This window comes from Lontra canadensis, unplaced genomic scaffold, assembly GCF_010015895.1.
Source record: "Lontra canadensis isolate GAN:19392208 unplaced genomic scaffold, GSC_riverotter_1.0 scaffold114, whole genome shotgun sequence".
Lineage (NCBI taxonomy): Eukaryota > Metazoa > Chordata > Mammalia > Carnivora > Mustelidae > Lontra > Lontra canadensis.
Genome location: NW_022631108.1, coordinates 1687061 through 1704102, shown reverse-complemented (window position 1 = coordinate 1704102; position 17042 = coordinate 1687061). Strand labels below are relative to the sequence as shown.

The following is a 17042-nucleotide window of genomic DNA, read 5'->3' as shown; positions in this document are numbered from 1 at the left end:
TACTAAAGAAATGTTTAAGATAAAATATCTAATTTTCATTTGATTGAAAACATCTGTAAAATTTGAACTAGGTCTCTTAAGAAAGTATCTTGAATTTCAAAGAGGAAACTGGCAAATTCTATCTTCCCTACCTCTCCCACATTTCTTACACACTGTGATCCCCATTACATTCCTGTGACCACAACTATTACACAACAAGACTTCCATTGTTCCTAAATTTCCGTTAAACAAATTGGTCATTCTGGCCTTTGGGAAAAGCTAGGAAACCTAGTTAAGTTCATAATTGAAGAGTTATTTTATGTTTAGCTAACCATTGATGAACCACTCTCTCTGCTCATAAGGCGGGAACGGATCACAGAGCTTCCATGGCGAGATAGCTGGTCACGGAACTCTGAGGCCATGAAATAATAGAGAATTGGATCCAAAAGACAGCAGAGACTGGCAAGGCACAGACAAAAAGGGTGGAAATAAAGTGTGCTTTGGACAATGGGACAACTACTAATGATGGTTTCCTTCACCATAGTGTAAAAAATAAAGTTAATATGGTAAGGAGTGAAGCAGATGAAAAAGACTGCAGCACACATAAAAACCATCCGCAGTGCTTTCTGCCGCTCACTGATTCCTTGGAAAGCCACTGGTGGCTGTCTCAGGGATATAATAGTTTTCCAAGTACACCATGCGATGATAACCACTGGGACAACAAATCCTGCCAGCTCAGCAACTGTAATCATTCCAACCAAAGCCACTGCATTCATTTTCTTATAACCAAGATCAGCAAAACAGGACTCAGTTTTGTTGCCTAAGTAGGTGCTTCTCAGAAGGGGAAATGGCAAGCAGGCAGTTCCCACGATGATCCAGATGGCAGCACTGATGCCCACATCATACCTACGTTTCCAGTTTCTGGCCCTAAAGGGCTTGAGGAGAAAGAAACATCTCTGAAGGCTGATGCACGTCAGGAAACAAATGCTTGCATACATGTTGAGATACTTCAGGTAGAAGCACAGTAGGCAAAGGGCCTTCTGGAAGGGCCAGTGGTGGCTGATGTAATAGTAAATCCGGAGGGGTAAGGACAGTACATGAGCAAGATCAGCCACGGAGAGGTTGATCATGAAAATGATGGCTTTATTTTTTTTGCTGATGAAGCGGCACAGAACCCACAAGGCTGCACTGTTGGCCAGAAGACCAGGGATGAATATGAGGATGTAGGTGCCTGCATAGAGGGAGTTCTGAAATGTCACATTAGTAGCACTGCAGTCATTGCTGGTACTGTTGCTATCCATCTTGAATATCTCAGTATACTCATCAAGGTAAGCAGTGGAGTTATAATTCCTGCTTGATCAAAGAAAAAAAGAGTATAATGACTAAACAGTTCTATAGCCAAATCCAGATTCCTTTTTATACTTGAAGAGGCAGATTATTAGATTTAGAAAAAACCTGTGTTCAGATGAATTGGCAGATGCTTAAAGAATATCTACTACTGATCCAAGGTCACCTAATGAATCAGGAAACCATGGGGCTGTCTTCAAACTGCCCTCCCAAATTGTCTAAGATGTGTCATATAGGCAAAGATGTCCTGAAATACTTAGTTTCTTTTTCTTACCACAACAAAAAGGGTATGGCACTTCAGTCTTTTCCTTTTGCACCCAAATTTTTCCTGCCCCAAAGCCTGTTCATTAACACTTGCAATGATAGAAATCCAACCTTGCCTTGTACATCCCCTTTCTTCTCTTTTGGGTTCTGACTTCCTACCTTGGTACTACAGCACTTGAAAAATGGCCCTGCATCTTTAGCCTACATTGCTAGTATGCTAGCTGAGTTTCAGGACTTGGGAACCCTATCTTCTTAACTTTTTTTCACAATAGCATAAGTGGTTCTCATTCACATTGTCATTCTCTCTCGGCTTAGGTCTTATACCAATTTACATGAAAAGGAACATTAATACACAAATTCAGAATCTGAACTAGGAATTCCCTTTAGTGATCTGAAAAGGAAGAGACTAATTTTCTTCCTAAGAATTCTGTACTGGTATGACATCATGGACATGGTAGATTATCCAATGGACACAGTAAGCATTGATTAGGGAAACAGTAAAATAGGCCACAAAATCATTTTTGGAAACAATTTAAAGCTTAATAGATTTTTTTTCATTAAAATAGTCATCATAAAAAGAAAAAAATGTGAATGTCCTTAATCTTATTTTATGCTTTAGTATGTTTTTTATTATGTAATAAATATAGGACATGGGGAATATAAAGTAATCTTTAGGGCTTCTCAAGTTCTGGTCATAGATTTACGCAGGTTGCCTGCAAGTAAAAGAGAGCAACAACTTTATTATTTTAGTTTAACACTCTTGTAGAATTTTAGACTGGAAAGAACCTTTAAAAGATCATTTAATTCAGCCTTCATATAATACATAGAAGTAAGGCCAAAATGGAGGCTTATTAAGGCCACAAAGCTACAAAACAGAAGATCTGGGACTTCAAATGGGAGTACAAGATACCTAATCTTTATAAACACCCTTCTCTTCATTTGTTTTCCTCCCCAAAACAAATTTTTACAAACATAGCTTCTGTTTATATTGCAAGCATGTTTACTGAATTTAGGGCTAGAAGTGGTATACAGTAGTGAAGTTGTTAATTAGGTTAAGTAACATTTTTATTGTCTTAATTGTTTCTTTTTTGTTTTATTTTGTTTTAAGTACATTTACAAAACAAAGGAATGTTTTGCTTTTAGATTCTCCTCATAAGTAACAGAATGACTTCCTATATCATGTTTTAAGTCCTATTCCGGGGAATAGAAATGTGGATTAAAAGCAGAACCCCAGATGATTAGTTCACATATAAAAATGTCAACATTGTGAACTACCATTATTCTAAAGGGTACTTTCACTTTGTCTCCCCTAATATTTCATCCTTGCTACTTGACTTGTGATACATCCTAAAAAGTCATGCAGTCATCTTGCTTATGTATGTATAACTTTGAATAGAAGGTGAAGGGTTGTTCACAAGTGAAAAGAATAAATAATTACCATGGTGTGACTATCAGCAATGTACCCCAGAATCTGCAATGACATTTTTCACATGCATTATCTAATTTCATTTTTATAGCCATCATCAGAAGCAGATACTATTATTACTACTCTTTTATCGCATATTAGGTAACTGAGGTTCAGAGAGATGCAGTTAATTTTCTGGGGTAACAAACCTAGAAAGTAGTAAAAATGAGATATATTATTATCCCTTATTTTCTCCAAAGTCTATGAGATTTCCACTACACCACTTTCTTCTCTCTGCTTAGGAGGGACTACTGAATAGAATGAGGCTCATGACATCTGGGGGCACATTATAAAAGAACATTTCTAATCTCATAGTAGGAGCTTATAATCTTATAACACTAGAATTACTCTAGTTAGGTTATTATAATATAACTAAATACCTGTCCCCATGAATATCACCCTCACTCCTCAACACCCACTTCATTATTGACATTTTTCTACTATTATCTATTATCCATGCAAAAACTGTGAGAAACCAAGGAAAGATTCATCAAGTGCACTATAATTCCAAGACCTGAGAACATCTCACACCCACCCAAATCACACTTCCACTTTTGTACTGTACAGACATGGTTATTTGTTCCTGCTTCACTGGTGTAGAAAGTTTCACTTACTAAAGAGAGATGTTCCATCCACACCCATGTGTTAAATAACAGAAACCAGTTAAGCCAGAACAGCAAGCTAGAGATCAAGTTCAGACCTTTTGTGTGGGTGGGGAAGTGGGGAGGTTATGCCTCTGCAATTCACAGTTTATTGTGAGCTTAGAGATTTGCATGGTCTACTTTCCAAAATCTCTTCTCCAGACTGAAGGGAAGATAGGATGGTTTTGCCAAATCTGGTGCCAAATTTTGTGACAATTAAATGTAAAATTCCCATGGTAGGGTGAGCTCACGGAATTTGGTTTGGGTAAGGCAGAAATATAAACTCTTAAGGAGCCCTGGGTGTTATACACAAACAATCATGGGACACTACATCAAAAACTAATGATGTACTGTATGGTGATTAACATAACATAATAAAAAAATAAATATAAGCTTTCTCAGGAAATATTTAGCTTGCTGTGGAAAATCTGTGACATTTCTGAAATTTAAGAAAGGAGAACAGCCTAAGAAGCCACTAATAGAAAAATACTGAGTAGAAGGGCAAAGGTTGGAGTACGTTCCTTCTCTGTCTTTGCTTCTGCCACTGTTTTCTCTCTCTGTTGTTGATTATTTCTAGTTGGCTTGTGCCACCTATGTTGCCAATTTTTCTCCCCTTCAACCTAGATATATCTTTGGTTCCTGTCTCAAAAAATGTGTAAGTTTGGTGACTCACTCCTGAGTCTGATCTCCCTTCTCAGTAAGTGTCATGACTCTCCTCCCAGACACTCAAGCTGAAAAGTGGGGATTTAGCTAACCCTTATCACTACATTTCCTCCATATCCAGTCAGAAACCAAGTGGTTCTCCCTTTTAAATATCTCTCCAATCCAAATATATTTCTACTGCTGCCATCCTAACATAGGCCACTGCCACCTTTCTTCTTGACAACTGAAACAGATTGATTAACCATACTCCCCACACTCCAGTCATAACCCCTGCAGTCCATTCCCCATACTGTGTCTAACACTAACATTAATTTGCACTACCATTTATTGAGGGCTACCATTTATTCACAGGCTAAGCATGCTTCATGTCTTATCTCATTAATCCTCATAGCAGTGCTATGATTATCTCCATATTACTGGTGAGGAAACTGAGACCAAAAATAATTAAATAAGTTGCAGCAAAGTCACAAAACTTGCTTTGTGTAGAGGTAGTATGTTAGAATTGGAATCTATGCTTGTTTCCATATTTTCTTACTTTTGTTGTGGCACTTATTAACTCTTTCTAACACTTTCTATACTGTAGCCCAAATAAACTTTCTTTGAAATATGTCATTCTCCTCCCTAAAATCCTTTGCTGGCCCTATTATACGAAGGCCAAACTTTTCACCATGTCTCCTGTGTACTTCAACATCACTTCATTCCATTCCATTTTCTTCCTCATTCTCTATGTTTTAACTACACTGAGATGTTTTCAGTTTCTAGACCAAGCTACCAAGCTACTATTTTTTCCTGGCGAAGGTCTCTGCACATTTTTTCTCTGTCTGGAGTTATCTCCCTCCAGGTCTTCACATGTCTGGTTCCTTTTAATCTCAGTTTGCAGGTCAGAAAGACCTTCACTACCAGTACTATCTAGGTAAACCTGCACATCATTATATATTCTCATGCTCTGTCCCTTCCTTCATAGCATCAACATTTGTAATTGAAATGTTTTGTTTACGTGTCTGTTGGCTTTTTCACCCATTGTGCCATTAGATTCATTGGTGTCAAAACAAGATATTTTAATCACTCTATAACTAGGACAGCCTGCTACTTAAGAAGCACTCATGGAGAATTTGCATGATGGATTGAACTGTAGACAGTAGTTTAAAGTCCCTGTTTGGAAGCATTAAACAAAAATGCAAACTTGGATGTGTTAACTAATACATTGTTTCTGCCTTCTATTTCCCTATGATGTTGTCTCCTTATTTGCGTTATTATCATCAGTATTTCTTACACCTACCCTTTTCAACTTAGAGAATTCATACCTGTAGAAACTTGAGAAAAATTCAAAATAATTAATTTAGAAATAACAAGTGGTCAGATATATCCTATGGGTAGAAACCAGCACCATTCAAAGTCTCAGAGTATCATTAAGACTATTACCTGGACTTCATGAAGAAGCTAGTCCTTGTTGTCTACTTCTAAGAGCACTTAACCCTTTATTTTTCTTGGCTGCCATTCTGCAGAGGGTAAAACTGCTTCATCTCATCAGCAAATAACTTCTTACTTGCCCATGCATAGGAACTGAAAGGAGAGTGAAGATGTTCCATCTCTAGTCACCAAAGCTCTCCACACATTAAAAGTAAGCATAAAGGAAAAGATAACTCTATATAGGTTTTTATTTCCCATGGCTTTTTGAGGACTCTGGCTGCCTTAATCAACATATATTTAATACATTTAATCTTATAAACTCTGTGCTAGGCCCTGTAGCAAATACAGAACTATCTGCCATAATCTCTGTCCCTGAGAAGCTTCTGGTCTGGTGGGGGAAATATTTTTAAAATCTCCAACATCATAATTGGTGCATGACAAGAACCATGGTAAATGGCATAAGTGTTAAGAAATCCTCATATTATCATAGCATCATCCCTCTAAGGTAAGTGAGACAATACCAGTAACTTACCCCACCGTAGTATTTAACTGACAAAGTGATGCATTCATGAACAATTAAATACCTTGTTCAAGGTCACCTAGGAAGAACATGATTGAAATAAGACTAGGAGTCAGAATTGTGGGCCTCTTAATGCTCTTTTTGCAATGTCAGTCTGCTTCTATTGAATTCTGAAATATAGAGCACCTCAATCCAGAAGAGATGGCACTTGTTCCAAGCCATCTGCATTTTCTTATTGGTCCCTGTAGGGACAGGGTTGGAAAGAAAAATAGAAATGATGTCTGAGGAAGAGATAAAGTTAACTTACTTTGCCTGAAGTATACACTATTGAATTTAAATTCTAATAACCCTTTTAAGTTTTGGTCAAGTTTCATCTTTTCAAGAAAACCTGCACTGAGTATTACCAATGCTATTCATCTGGGATTCAGTGGATTATGATTTCATACAGCAAATTAAAATTATGCTACATGTATCTAGCATGTTGATTGCTAAGAATGTTGGAGTGAGGTGGGAAATTTCATAGAAGGATAATGCATGATTGTTGTCCTCAAAATGTTTATAGTTTTTTAAGAGGGATAGACATAAGAAAAATTACCCATAACAGATTTTTAAAACCTGCTATAAAAGAGTGAAAGTTTCTATGGGAGTAGAAATGAATGCTGCACAAAAGAGGAGGATTGGAAGTTCAACTTAAAGGTAAATCCATTTTCAACAAGCAGTTTGGGTGGGCAGGATACAAGAGAAGAAATAGTAGAAGAATGACAGCAATGAATAGACAGCATTCAAATATCCTGAGGTTAACAAATGATCTATAGAAAGCAATAGTAAGTGTTCTAGTATAGCTGGAAAACAGAGTGAGATGCAGGGAAGATGGAATGAGAAGTAAGAATGGGAGAAGGTAGAAAAAGGAAAAAGAAACTTAAAAAGTAGATGCAGCCCAGTCATGGAGGGTTTTAGGGGGAATCATTGAAGGATTCCAGGAAGATATGTCATATTACCATGCTGATGTTTTAAAACAATCACTCTGGCAGAAATGTAGAAGATGGATTGGAAAGATGGGACATAAGAGACAGGAAGTCCATATCAGCTGGGAGTTTATAGAGTGACTAACAGTTTTGTTTGCCTAAGACTGGGGGTTTCCTGAGGCATGGAATTTTCAGTGCTAAAACTATGAAAATCCAGGGAAATAGCACAGTTGGTTACCCTACTGGTGCAACAGTTGAGGTAACAAAAAAAAAAAAAACAACAACAACAAACTTGGCAAGGCAGGAATAATAGAATTTCAAGTAAAAATCATGTTTGCAAATAGCCAGTTTGGAACACCATTCAACTGAGGAGTCAAAGATATATTCAGTTATAGAATGTGTGAAAATTTATAAAAAGATATCACAGTTTTGCACTTTTTCAAAGCCCGTTGAGATTACCCTTAATACAGGATTTTTCAAATTTGTACTCTTTGCCAAACCTCATCAATTCTTTTTTTTTATTTCTTTTCAGTGTAACAGTACTCATTGTTTTTGCACCACACCCAGTGCTCCATGCAATCCCTGACCTCTCTAATACCTACCACCTGGTTCCCCCAACCTCCCACCCCCACCCCTTCAAAACCCTCAGATTGTTTTTCAGAGTCCATAGTCTCTCATGGTTCACCTCCCCTTCCAATTTCCTTCAACTCCCTTCTCCTCTCTAACTCCCCTTGTCCTCCATGCTATTTGTTATGCTCCACAAATAAGTGAAACCATATGATAATTGACTCTCTCTGCTTGACTTATTTCACTCAGCATAATCTCTTCCAGTCCCGTCCATGTTGCTACAAAAGTTGGGTATTCATCCTTTCTGATAGAGGCATAATACTCCATAGGGTATATGGACCACATCATCCTTATCCATTTGTCTGTTGAAGGGCATCTTGGTTCTTTCCACAGTTTGGCGACCGTGGCCATTGCTGCTATAAACATTGGGGTACAGATGGCCCTTCTTTTCACTACATCTGTATCTTTGGGATAAATACCCAGTAGTGCAATTTCAGGGTCATAGGTAGGGCTTCCCTAAACCTCATCAATTCTTGACTCTCTAACATTATAATTAAGTTTCACCATACTAGCTTGCATCATATACTCCCAGAGACGTGGAGTATGTAAATCCCCCCAATTCTGATGGTCCAACCCAGCACCCACCCTTATCCTACTTCCTCCCTTTCTCAGCCTATAGTAAAAGGTTAAACCAACTACTCTCACACATGAAACCTCAACTTCCTTGTTCATCATTCTTCTGCTGTACCAGACTAGCAATGCCTAAATCCAAGATCAAGTCCACAATTCGTTTTCTTTCTTACTATCCAAACTGCTGAATGATCCTATTAAAAATAGTAGGCCTTATTTGGAATGACAACACTAGAAATTTATGATCTCCAGCCTTTGATTTTTTTTTTTTGCTCTATTATGTTTTTCCATTTTCATGGTGGCCATTCAGCACCTTTATAACTCACTGAAGCTTTTTCTCTCCTACTCTGTCATCCCCCACCTTTCTTGGCAGAGAGTGTTTTTTAAGTGTTTTTTTAAATTTTTTCTTTTAAGATTTTATTTGACAGGGAGAGATCACAAGAAGGCAGAGAGGCAGGCGGAGAGAGAGGAGGAAGCAGGCTCCCTGCCGAGCAGAGAGCCCGATGCGGGCCTTGATCCCAGGACCCTGGGATCATGACCTGAGCCGAAGGCAGAGGCTTAACCCACTGAGCCACCCAGGCACCCCATAAGTTTTTATTTAAATTCTAGTTAGTTAACATAAAATATAATATTAGTTTCAGGTGTAAAATATAGTAATTCAGCACTTCCATATAACACACAGTGCTCATCACACAAAGTGTACTCCCCGTTGTCTACTTTGTTCATCTCCCCATGCACCTCCATTCTAGTAACCATCACTTCGTTTTCTATAGTTGAGTCTGTTTCTTGATTTCTCTCTTTTGTTGCCTTTGTTCATTTGTTTTCTTTCTTAAATTCAACATATGAGTGAAATCATATTGTATTTGTCTTTCTCTGACTAATTTCTTTTGCTTAGCATTATACTCTCTAGCTCCATCCATGTCATTGTAAATGGCAAGATTTCATTCCTTTTTATAGCTGACTAATATCCCATAGTGTGTGTGTGTGTGTGTGTGTGTGTGTGTGTGTGTGTCACATCTTTATCCATCCATGAGTTGATGGATGTTTGCACTGTTTCCATAATTTGGCTATGGTAGATGCTGCTGTAAATATCTGGATGCATGTATCCCTTTGAATTAGTATTTTTGTATTCTTTGAGTAAATTCCCAGTAATCCAATTGCTGGGTCATACGGTAGTTCAATTTATAACTTTGAGAAACCTCCATATTGTTATCCAGAGTGGCTGCCCCAGTTTGCATTCCCACCAACTAACTCTTCAGCAGAAAGTCTTAACTTCTCAAATCACAGAGAAAATTTAGGTTATTGGGTGGGAAGCAACTCAATTTCATCTACTGTCTCCCCCCAACACAAATAATCTTAAGTATAGCTACAACTTTCTTACTTCCCAACACAACTGCCTTTCCTGTTGCTCAAGATGAATTCCCATGCTCTTAATTCATTTTATATCTCTCAGGATCCTCTTTATTAATTGTTCCCTTTTCTCTAGATCATCATGCTCTTCTCCTTTCTCAGTTGGATCTTTTTCATCAAGTCTCACCAAACTCCAAAATAATTCTTCTCTTGTGCATTCATCTTATTCTATGTCTTTGCACTTTCTTCTGTTGTTTCTTTTTATTTTTTATTAACTTTTAATTTTAATTCCAATATAGTTAACATACAGTGTTATATTAGTTTCTGGTGTACAATATAGTAAATCAACAATTCTATACATTACTCAAAATACTTGTTTACACTGAATGTTTCCTTTTCTTCACTCTCTATTCTTTATGCACTTCAAGGTGGTTTATATACCCTTACAACCTTGCTGAAACTGTTAGCAAAAGTGACAAGTGGCCATCATGTTGCTAAATCATGCAGGGCTTCTTAGCTGCCCTGGAAACAGTCTGACCACTTCCATCTTTTTGCAAAGTTCTCTTCCTTTGGCTTTCAAACAAGAATTTCTTAATTCACCTCTTAGCTATTTGTCCATTTATACTGAGTTTCTCATGGTTTCTTTTATTTTTTCACATCCTTTAAATAATTGTTTTCCCTGGGTCTGCATCTTCTCTTCTTATTCATCATCTTCATGCTGAGCAACATCACCTATATTAATGGCTTATTCCCTGACATTTTACTTATCTGCCACTATCTATCAGACTTCATAGAATAATCTTAGACTCTTACTCTCTCATTCAATTAACCATGTTTTCTCTCCCTCCCTCACTGTCACACTCTCTCTTCCCACTCTGAGTTATTGAAACACTCACTAACTGATCCATTTCCCTTGAAGACTGCCCTGTTAAAATCTATTATCTACTCTGCTGTCAAAATAATGTATTAAAAATGCAAGTTGGGGCTACCATGTCACTATAGGAATTCCTTTAACAATATACTCACTGCATTATATCAAATGTTTCCATTTATATCCATGTTTCTGACTAAGCTATGTGCACTTTGAAGGCAAAAAACACCTCTCACTCATTTTTAAATCACTAGAATCTAACAGAATGACTGGCACATAATCGTTCAGTAAATATCTTTAACTGAAAAAATACTCTGCTTTATGACAACTCATATTGTTTAACTATATATGGATCTCTCTACATTGGATTGTGAGGTCAGAGGTCATACTCTAAATTTCTTTATTTCTTTCTCTCTAACTCTAGAACAAGGCTAAACATACAACACTCTTAAAAGAATTATTTTAACTGGCCATGTAGGGATTAATTACAAGGACTTAATTTCCTTGTTGTACACTCAACTCAGCTAACCAAAACCATACTGACAATAATGTTCAGGCAAAATTATAACCTGTGAAAATACCACATCCTCAGCATATATTTTAGTCCTTAGCTCTGCAGATGTGAGCCACGTAGGTAGAGATAAGAGCAGAATGTCATGTGCCTCTAACACCACCCTTATAGAAGTAAATGCCTCTTGGCCATTCCAGTTCAGGTTACCTATTGCTTACACCAAAGGCCAGAACCATGGTAGGAGATGCCTCTTTTACAAGAGGGACCTGATGACAGGAGCCAACCCCAAAAGGGAAGATTCTTCTTAGATCCTGTCTCAGAAGCCAATATTTTACTCTTTCTCGGGGTTCTCTCTCAACTTTCATCTTTTCCTTGCCCTGGGAAACTCTATTATGACTATCTCCTTCTTTGTACATGTATAGAACTTTTATATGGACTTATAGCCGCCATAAAAAATGTAGTCTCTCTGACAGAGGACTTAGACTTTTATATTCCTCACTTTGCTTAGCAGAAGGTTAGGCATGTGATATGGTAAGTGTTCAGTTCATTTACATTAATTTGCAAAGACAAGAATATGGAGAATAAGCTCATATTGGTTGAGCTTTAGGCAGCTTTACTTCTAATATCTTTACCATGAGCTACTTTCACAATCAACAGTCATAGTTTCCTCTGCTACTGAATATATGGTCAAGGCAAGGATAATAAGGCTGGAGTCTAATAAATCTGGATGCCTAAGAATTCCAAAGCATGCCACCCTAGATTTTTATTTAAAATCCAACAGGAACCCCAAAATCTTAAGTAGGAATATGGTCATTAATCTTTAACTTTATGGAAATAACTAATTTTTTTCACAGAAAATAAAAGTATGCCATGTATTTAAATCTAACTCAGTGGAGCTGAGTCCAAAAACCTGGGAGGTATCCAAGGTATCTTTGCTTCCTAATGCCTAAATGCTGTGATTTTACAAGAATACAACCAATGTGAAATTATATTATCATGTCATTGGAATTTGTACCAGACTTCTAAGTTTCAGTCAAGTGTTAAATCCAAGAAGTTTCCACATGCATCCTGTCAGTCACTGTCCAAATGTTATTCATATATTACCTTTAATCCTTTTAAGAGCTCTGAGGAAATTACTATTATACTCTTTTTACAGATCAGAAAATAGAGGCTCAGCAGGATTAACTTTCTTTCTCAAAGTCAGATATTATGATTTCCATTGCAATAAGGTTGTTTATGAGCAGAGAACTCTAAAACTCTTCTGATACAAACAGCTTTTTGCACAAATTAAAATTTATTTTAAAGGGGCATTTCTATGGATAAGAGTGTTCATCAAAGATGAAGCTATTCTCAGTTCTAGTTCTAGCAATTTTATATCTTTGCATATATGGCAAATGACTGCCCACCAAGTGTCAGGGTAGGATTGCATCAAAACCAAGGATCTTCAGGGAGTTTTGCCTATGAACCCAAACCATAACAGATCTGTGAATAGTGTACTGGTACAATTTCTTTATAACAGTAGCGAGCTCAATATTTGCTCTAGGTTGGAGAAGACTTAAGAGCAGTAGGATATATTGAAAAGAGTACTGGATTTAGAGCTAAGACATTTAGATTCTAGTAACTATTAGATTGTTCTTTGTGTTGTTCTGCTAAGCCTCTTCCCTTGTGTGGTTTTCATTTGCCTCATTATTAAAATAAGACAGTTTGAACTAGATGATTTTTAACTCCTTTCCAGCCCTAACTTGCTATGATTTTACGGGCATGGCCCCTTGCAAACACTGCCTCTAAATAATACTACCAGCACTGACACTGTCATCATTAATGCAGCAACCACCATTTCAACCCATCTACTGATTTATACTTTACAAACAATTATTACACATATAATTACTGTTAATCTTTAGTAAAGGTATGTATTATGAATAATCAGGCCATAGAATATCATTCCTGTCTCACAGATCAGAAAACTGAGGCTCAAAGTGTGACCTTATTTACCCAAAGACATAAGATTAGCAAGTGGCAGAGTGAGGAGAGTGAAACCTAAGCTATTGGCATCAAGGTGATTGCTCTTTTCCTACACAACTCTACAAATCTTCACTCTCTCAGTCCTCCCCTTCTTTTCACCCCTCAGCATTAAGTCATTAATAACATGAAGTGAACATGTTTACCAAATTTGCCTCTCTTATTTTCTTTGATAATAGGGTAGTATGTGGGGTTGTCATCTTTGGAGGAGAGGGGAAAATCAATACGGAAAGTTTTCTGAGGGGTGCCCTCCCACTCTCCATGGGACAACTTTTACAAGCGAAGTGGAAACCTAACTTGATTTGTTTTACTTGAACTTTTTATTTTCTTTAAGCCATGAAATTCTCACATGTATTACCTAAGCCAGTCTGACCATGAACATGGTGTCCTTCATTCAATCACTCACAATCACAGCCAAAAAAGAACAACTGGGATTTGGAACTCTGTTATTTCCTGAATTGATTAGAATCAACTCTAAATCACTTACTTGATATCAGAAACACTAAGATTTGGATATATTCTGTAAGTCTAGATATTTTTTCTATAAATTAGAAGAAGTGAAAATTATTTTTCTCCCAAAAATGAGTTAAAGCAATTAGACTATTCACAAACAAAATCTTAAATGCTTGAATTTAATTTCCCTGCATGCATCTTTATTAGATTTTTAATCATTTAGGAAAGAGGCCTAATTAGATACCATTTTTGAAGTTGGGGCAGTATTTTGGAGGTGGAAAGAATCAGGTTCTTTAGGCAGGACTGGAGTCATATCTTAACTCATTTATCAGCTGACTAGTCTGAAGCAACTTTTTCATATCTCTGGGCTTCAGTTTCCTCATTTATAAAAGTAAGATCATAGTCTTTGCAACATAGATTGCTGTAAAGATTAAATGGAAAATGTACGAGAAATGACCTATTTTCATGTCTGGTACACAGTGACATTAAATAAATGTTAGCTCATTTCCCCTTTACTTGTACGGAAAGTAATCTCCATAGGTTTTTGGTTGGATCCTATACTTTTCTGGGTTTAGAAAATTCCCCAAAATGTATAGTTGTGAGAGATGGCTAAAATAATAATTCTTAAAGTGGAAGCCGGAAAGCATGTATTTGGAAAAAGAATATACTTTATTACAGTAAATATATTTGGGAATCAAAATCATTGTTCCTATAATACAAACTATTGAAAGTACAGATCTATAAAACCTTTGTAGTTGTTTCACACGTAGTGCTCAGAAAATGGCAATGTAATGGGTAAGTTTTTCAAGGAGTTCAGGGTCTGGTTCCTAGGAAAGCAAGTCCACAATAACCTTGTAGTGACATTTTTAGGTTTCTCAAAGGGAACTCTGGTTTTAAAAGATTGAGAAATAGTGATTGGTTGAACAGTGTCATTGTGGAAATCAGATTTCAGAGCTATTTCCCTTGTTTGTTGTTTGTGTTTTTCATTTTAAAAAAAGGAAATTACTTACAAAAAAAACTTTTCTGTGATATAAAAGTTAAGTTATTATGATAACATTATTCTGAAAGAAATATAATGGCCTCGACAAAGTTTACTGGGTTCCACTTATGATCTAGATTATATTTCCAGAAAGTCCCCTCTGGTTATATTTTCATGTTATAGCCCTATTACTTACTGCTTAATGATACATAACTCTTCTCAGGTCCTAGGAGCCTAGAGTTGAGTCATTGCATTGTTATGAAGAAAAGTAAAGACTATTCTAACTCTCCCACTTATTACAGTTGAGAATATGGAGATCTACAAAAATAAAACAACTTACCAAGGACTGTACAGTGAGCCACTAGCAAAACTTGAACTAGGACAAAAACTTTTTGATTCTGTGTTTATTGATCCATGTACTTCATTACTCTGCCTGTGATACATACAAACCAATACTAGGTGAAAAACTTCCTTGCAAAAGGAATCTGGATGTAAGCAGACTTCTTGACCAAAAGTTTTATAATAAATCACACTCTCTACCAGTCATTGCCCTGACTACTGGAACTCTTAGAATGGTTTCACAACAGACAGCTCTGTTCTCTTTGCTTGAACTGTGCCTGAAGGGTAGAAACTGCCCTATTAGGATATCAGTTGACTTACCTTAAACACAACTGGCCATGAAAAACCACCCCAAATCTCCCAGAAGTAGGCTTACTCATTTTTTAGCCTTATGCTCCACCACTGCCAGGGTTTGAGCACTCTGTATAACATGAACTCAATAACTTTCCTGGTTAAGTTTCAATAGGAACTGTTTTTAACTAAAAAGGACCTGTGTTCAACCTTTGTATGCAAAGACAATTACCTGAATGCAGTACCTGATTCTTGGTACAGTTCAGTCATCTCCTACCTCAGTATATCAACATACCACCTACTTCAGCAGTGAATAATTTTATTGTGTCACAACCAATAAGTGATAAACTCCTTAATTAATAGAAATCACAGTGACATCTTGCATCCATTTAAGCAATCAAAATAAAAATTTCCCCACTGGCAGGATCTTTGGGAGTGTGACTACTCCCTACCAAAATTACAACAAAGCTTATTGTTTTATTCAGAATCATCTTGGTACCAATAGGCACAGCACAGCCCACCTTTAAGTATTCCCCAACAGTAGTTTCCTTTTGACTCAGTCATCTTGACTCATAACCAGAGAGGTTGCTAGTACTCAGAGTAATAAGAAAAATAATCACTTGAAAGATAGATGCCTCTCTAGTGTTTTGCTAACCAGTAGGGCTAAACTTGGGTCAACAAAGCAACTTATAAAAGATCAAGAAACACCTCTGAACACACTCTTAAATCACTTGTCTTTACTTTCACATTTGTCTGAAATCAAGTGTCTTTACTTCATTGACTCTCAATTTCCCTATCCGTATTGTGCTGGATTTGAATCTCTAAGAGCTCTTTCAACTCCAAAATCTGTGATCGGATTCCTTTTACCCTGAAAGAACTTACTATTTATATGTATATGTAAAAACTAAACTTACCAAACCAAGCAGCTTATACACAAACTTTTCCTTCATTATGAAACTAGATAAATTATAGAGAGCAAAAATTCAAATACTCTTTTTCTGGCTGAATATGCCAAGTTGTCCCAATAAATCTCACAAAACTGTATATGTTTATTATTAACATTTTTTTGCTATCTTCCCTGGTTGATGGAGAAACAAAGAGCCCTCATCAAAAAGTGAGCTGCATGACATACTCTATGCTCCTTGAGTAATGGCAGTGACTAATGGCATTAACTGACTTTGTTGTACTCTAGTTAGCTTCAAGGGCAATCAGCATTGATCCTGCTGTAAGAAGTCTGAAAAGAGAAACCAGGGACCATTTTAAATTTGGTTAATGGTCTCACATCTTCCTCCATCCTGGATCTTCATGCCCCCACCAGTCTTCCCACATGGAACAATCAATTCCCAGATAATGGGCTATAACTTACCCTGGAGCCTTGTCAGGATTAGCACTCTTGTTTCTTTGCAGGGAGCTGAGGGTGAAAGACCTTAACTCTGGGTGGCACAGATCCTGCTGATAACTGACAAATTTGTTGTTGAAAGAGGAAGTTGAGTTCATTTGGTGTCTCACCACAGAAACCTTATTTGCACAAACCAAAGGTAAGTCCCTTGAGCAGATGACAGTACTCAAGTTTTATTTCATTTTTATTTCATTTGTACAGAGAAATTCAAAGGGTATGGAGCCCAAGTTTGCACAAAATCATATAATAACTACATAATAGCCTTCTTCACTGTTCTTCACGTTATCTCCTTCCACCAAAACATCCCTGTCTATCTGGCACACTAGAATCTCTATGGAAAGATATGATTTTGAGGCAAAATATGAAGAGATTTTAC

At 36.9% G+C, this 17042-nt stretch overlaps 1 protein-coding gene across 5 annotated transcripts; it reads right to left on the bottom strand.

Annotated features, from left to right (window-relative positions):
* Positions 1–229: 229 nt before the first annotated feature.
* On the bottom strand, positions 230–16801 carry LOC116856897 (putative P2Y purinoceptor 10). 5 transcript variants are annotated; one of them, XM_032840604.1, is made up of 4 exons: positions 16634–16722; positions 6354–6459; positions 5782–5922; positions 230–1332 (listed from the first exon to the last, which is right to left on the bottom strand). In XM_032840604.1, exons 3-4 carry the CDS (start codon positions 5790–5792, stop codon positions 303–305), a joined length of 1041 nt encoding a protein of 346 aa, XP_032696495.1. In that variant the 5' UTR covers positions 5793–5922; positions 6354–6459; positions 16634–16722; the 3' UTR covers positions 230–302. The 5 variants fall into 5 exon arrangements, with proteins under 5 accessions (XP_032696495.1, XP_032696497.1, XP_032696493.1 ...); XM_032840606.1 differs by having other exon boundaries at positions 230–1329; XM_032840602.1 differs by lacking the exons at positions 5782–5922; positions 6354–6459 and having other exon boundaries at positions 16634–16801.
* Between the last annotated feature and the right edge of the window lie 241 nt (positions 16802–17042).

Excerpts from the sequence above, each read along its gene's own strand:
- LOC116856897 (XM_032840602.1), bottom strand. The coding sequence starts at position 16,764 with ATGAACTCAACTTCCTCTTTCAACAACAAATTTGTCAGTTATCAGCAG. Across the intron at positions 1,333-16,633 it reads AATCCTGACAAGGCTCCAGG|CAGGAATTATAACTCCACTG; the intron begins GTAAGTTATAGC and ends TCTTTGATCAAG.